This window comes from Eufriesea mexicana, unplaced genomic scaffold, assembly GCF_001483705.2.
Source record: "Eufriesea mexicana isolate 0111107269 unplaced genomic scaffold, ASM148370v2 scaffold620, whole genome shotgun sequence".
Classification (NCBI taxonomy): Eukaryota; Metazoa; Arthropoda; class Insecta; order Hymenoptera; family Apidae; genus Eufriesea; species Eufriesea mexicana.
In genome coordinates, this window is record NW_016908778.1 from 51,364 (window position 1) to 55,752 (window position 4,389).

Consider the following 4,389-nt stretch of genomic DNA (forward strand, 5'->3'; position numbering starts at 1 on the left):
CGAATTTAAAAAGAAACCTGGAAGTGTGCGAAATGTAAGGCGATTTTGCAAAGCGTGCTATGAAAATAATTCAAATCAGCTAGGAAGAATGAGAGCAAAGAATTGCACTAAAAAAGTGGCGACATATTGTGCCGACTGTTTTGGTTCACCTTTTCTTTGTATAAATAAAATTATTTTTGCATGTTCTGTATGGCATTAATTTCTTCGAACCATTATAGTAACAATGGTACTATTTAAAAATTTATCGGTATCGATATTTACTCTAATTATGTATTTTTACTAATGGTCGCGTCGCCGGTCACCGGTGGCCCCCATGGCGCTGTAGCAAAGTCAAGTGCCGGTCGTCGGCGACCCCCATGGCATTCAACGTGTTAAATGTCTCAGATGCCGCCGGAGCTCAATGTGTTAAGAAATAACGTAATCGTTTGGTAATTTGGGCATATTCTCGTCTTCTAAGATACATAGGGTGAAACTAAAAATAGTATAATAAAATAACATTCCATATGTAGCGTCTTATGCATCGAATCTCTTCGATTTCCAAGAACGCGTATCACGTGCCAAATTAATATTGCGTTATTGTTTTTTAATATTAAGGATCGCGAAGACAAATTGGCTTCTCAATTTTTGTCTGTCTCGTGTCTCCAGTTTGGTTCTGATTGGTTAGGATAAATATTAGTGGAGGAAAAGTAGAGATTTTTGATTGGACAGAGGGTGTGACGGAAGGACCTTTGGCTGAGGAGTAGGGAACTGTCAAGGAGCCGATTTTCGATGGTCAATGACGTGATTTACAAGAGGTGTCCGTCCGTCGCCTTGGTGGGTCAGTCGCACGTGGGTCCAATCTGTCGGGTCTGATACTTGTAAATTTTTTGAACTTTCACATTTAGATATGTGACTTAATCTGCTGAGAGGACGGCAAGGCACGTCTAACCTTCGGCGTATCAGTCGTAATACAAAATAATAAAATTTCTAGAATTATCGAAAATTAAAGTAGGAATTATTCTATAAACACGCTTTTCGGGATGGAACACCATACATCTATAAACAGGAAATTGTTTTTCGAAGATACTTATACAAGAACCATAATTAAATTGAGTTTAATGTTCAATTAATCGAATTAACCACGCAGATGCCATGCAGTCCTCAAGTCTAATGATGGAATCCGGAATTCAATATACAATACGGGTTCTAGCAACAAGACTACGTTGGAAAAATACAAGTCGGCGGAGAGGAAAAAAATAAAACTGAAACTGAAACTGGAACTGGACTGAAACTGACTTTTCGCAAATTTTGTGGGTGCTTATACAATGTTAGTTTTTGGTGGGGTGAAGATGACCATTGGCCCGTAGTGAAAGTAGGAATGAGTCAATTGTTTTTGGACTCTGAAATAGGTCTATATATATATCAGCTAGGTCCTTCTAGTAACTAAGGGCCAACAAATCGTTAGTCATCCAACACTAAGGGTTATCCAATATTTTATTAAACTGTTATGAAAATTACAGATGTCTGTATATCGTTGCTTTTATTTAAAGTGGTTATATAAATTAAACAAAATATGTTTCTTAACTTATGTCACGCAGATTTTGTCTTAATTCTTCGATTTAATTTAATTTTAGTCCTTGCACAAATATGTTCCAAAATAAATCTAATTGTTTATTCGTATAGAATATACCGAAATTCCCAAATGACTACGTTGTTTCTTAACTTTGTCAATAAGTATATGTGTTTCTCAGTCCTAGCAACGCGTTTACGTTGGACACATTTATGAATCCCTCGGCTCTATCAATCTTTTCGCCAAATGCATATATAAGATGCTCGTCCGCAAAGGGTTAACTACGAAAATTTAAATTATTAGTTTTCTAATCGACGTAATAATTAGCAGACAATGTAATACCCATCGAAATGTCTCGTATAATCGTTATCACGTGAAAAACCACTTGTCGAACTTACTTTTCGTGGGATCGATTCGGGCCATGTCGAAACTTAAAGATAAAATAGGCAACGGCTTATGGAAATCAAAGTTTCAACCCAATTATTCTAATTTTCTTAGAATAATTCAATCCTCGCGAAATGTATTCTACCCATCCTCTGTCGAGAAGTCGTTTCCTTCTTTCCTCGGTAGTTCCAACTCTCTGATTCCTTTGTCCCCTCGTTCGTTGAAAAGAAACGACAGTTACGACTGCCCTTTGTTCCAAATGTAATTTTGAAAAGCGCGGTGTCCGTCTTGTCCGTTGAATAATATAATTACTTGCATGATCTACCGACATATTGAAATTGCAAAGACGCCGTGGTATTTGAACGAGAGGAAAAAGTAAAAACTAAATCATATAATAAAGTTCGTGTTGTCAGGGATGCTGGCACGTCGGAGACGGTGGCTCGCCCTATGGACGACGTTTGCCCGTGGGACGTGGCTCCAGGACCGAGTATAGAGCACGCCACAGATACCACGCAGCTGCAGCATCCAATGTCATCTGGAGTGACGTCGTCGGTTGAAAGCCAAGCAGAAGAAGGCAACAACTTGATTGGCCCGTCACAGTCTATCGAAGTTGCACGTATATCTCGGAAAAATTCCTCGCAATTGGATTCCTGTAGTTCTTCGTCTGACGTCAGCTTAGCAGTAGCAGAAGTATCCGAACATCTTCGAAAGTCTTGTAGTTTGCAACACAGTAGTAGTACAGGTAAATATTGCCAGTACTGTGTACAGTCTGTCCGATAATAACGTGTTCGACTTTTCACTTAGTTAGTTAATTGGCAAGAAAGTACTTTCGATTTTTTAGTGTGAAATAAAACTCAGTTTTTTCTATGAAAAATGAATTTTAATCGGTCAAATATCTTCCATTCTATTCGATGACCTTTTGCCATCTTTCTGGTAACTTCGTGATCCCGCGCTCATAGAATTTCTGGTCCTTATCTGCGAAAAACTTAACCAAGTGCGTAAATCTCAGAAGGTCGACCAGAACGTTGTGGGTATCTTTCAGTGAAAAATCTTCAGAACGAAATTTTTTAAACTAATTCTGACACGTGCGTTCTGTTAAACAATCAACACCATAAACTTCTCGTATCTCTTTGTGAGCCTCAGCCGCATTCTTGCCTTTATGAAAATAAAAAAGTAAAATGTGTCGAAAATGCTTATTTTTGCACTCCATGTTAAGACTGACCGTGAACTGACAGTTATAAACGAAATTACACGGAATTTCACGAAATAGCAACCTAAAGGTATCGACTACCGCATCTCAGAAGAAAAAAATTCTAACATTGACAAAAGAATAACTAAACAAGCATAACATTATTTACCGATGCAAACCGAAATTACTTTCTTGCCAACCCAATAGATAATGAGCTGGTCAAGTTTTTTACCAATAGGAACGAGGACTTCTTCAATCGTGGAATTATGAAATCCAAAATGGACAAAAGTTATCGAACAAAACGGCGCATATTTGATCTAAATCCGAAAATTCTAACTTTGGTAATTTCATCGTCGAAATAAAGAGAAAAAACGCTCAGAACTTTTTACTTCATCTATTATATTCCTAATTCTCGTGGCATCTGGTAGAGGACTGCCTTTCTCTGAATGCTTTGGCGGGAAATGTTCAATTTTCTCCAAATTACCGATTGTGGACGACATCGTGAGCGTTATTTTCGAAGGCATCATAAATGCTGTGCATGCATCGTGCTTTGAAGCAGTGTTTCTACGTATTCACTCAGAAGAGTCGAAAATATCACGTGCTGCCACTGCTTGATATATGGGCAGATGAAAATCATTCGACAGAACGTGGATAATGCGTTATGAAAAGATGGAAGTGTCTATGATCTACCCAATCGTGGTGTACGACGGAAGATTAGAGAAAAAGATGGCAAGTGGATATTGATTTTATTTTTTAACACTGGAACTACCAACCCAGTCAAAATGACTGGTCCCAGAATCTTCCTTTTTACAATCACCGAACACATACACCTGCTTTAACCGTTTGAGTCCCAAGCAGCGCGATCGCGCTCAACTTTGCTGATGCATGTACGTCACATAGTACCAACAAGCGCTATTGCGACGATTGGGATTTTTCGACATAAAATTAAACAAGCGCTATCGCGTCGTTTGGACTTCTTCGCACTCGATTAAGGCAAGCGTTATCGCGCTGTTCAGGGTTGTTATGGTGAAATTCAATAGTGAAGCAAACTACATCCCAGCGGTGTGGGGGCGATCCCTTCCCCCAATGTTCTGTCTTTTCTCACCAGTCTCGTGAAGACGACTTTTGACCTGCGAGGCACTGAACAGTTCAGTTCTAACCATTCGCCCGTTGAATAAAGATCTACTCAGTTTTTCCACAGTTTTCCACTGACTACTCTTCCTTGCGTAATAACCCCTTTAACAAAAGTTTTTCGACTCTGCTCTTC

General features: G+C 38.9%; 1 protein-coding gene across 1 annotated transcript in view; it reads left to right on the forward strand.

Moving 5' to 3' along the window:
• The window catches only part of LOC108546174 (regulator of G-protein signaling 9), a 47,249-nt gene that overhangs the window by 29,146 nt on the left and 13,714 nt on the right, over positions 1–4,389 (forward strand). The window contains exon 10 of the mRNA XM_017898122.1: positions 2,347–2,675. Within this exon, the coding sequence (XP_017753611.1) occupies positions 2,347–2,675 (329 nt within the window). The remainder of the gene's footprint in view (positions 1–2,346; positions 2,676–4,389) is intronic.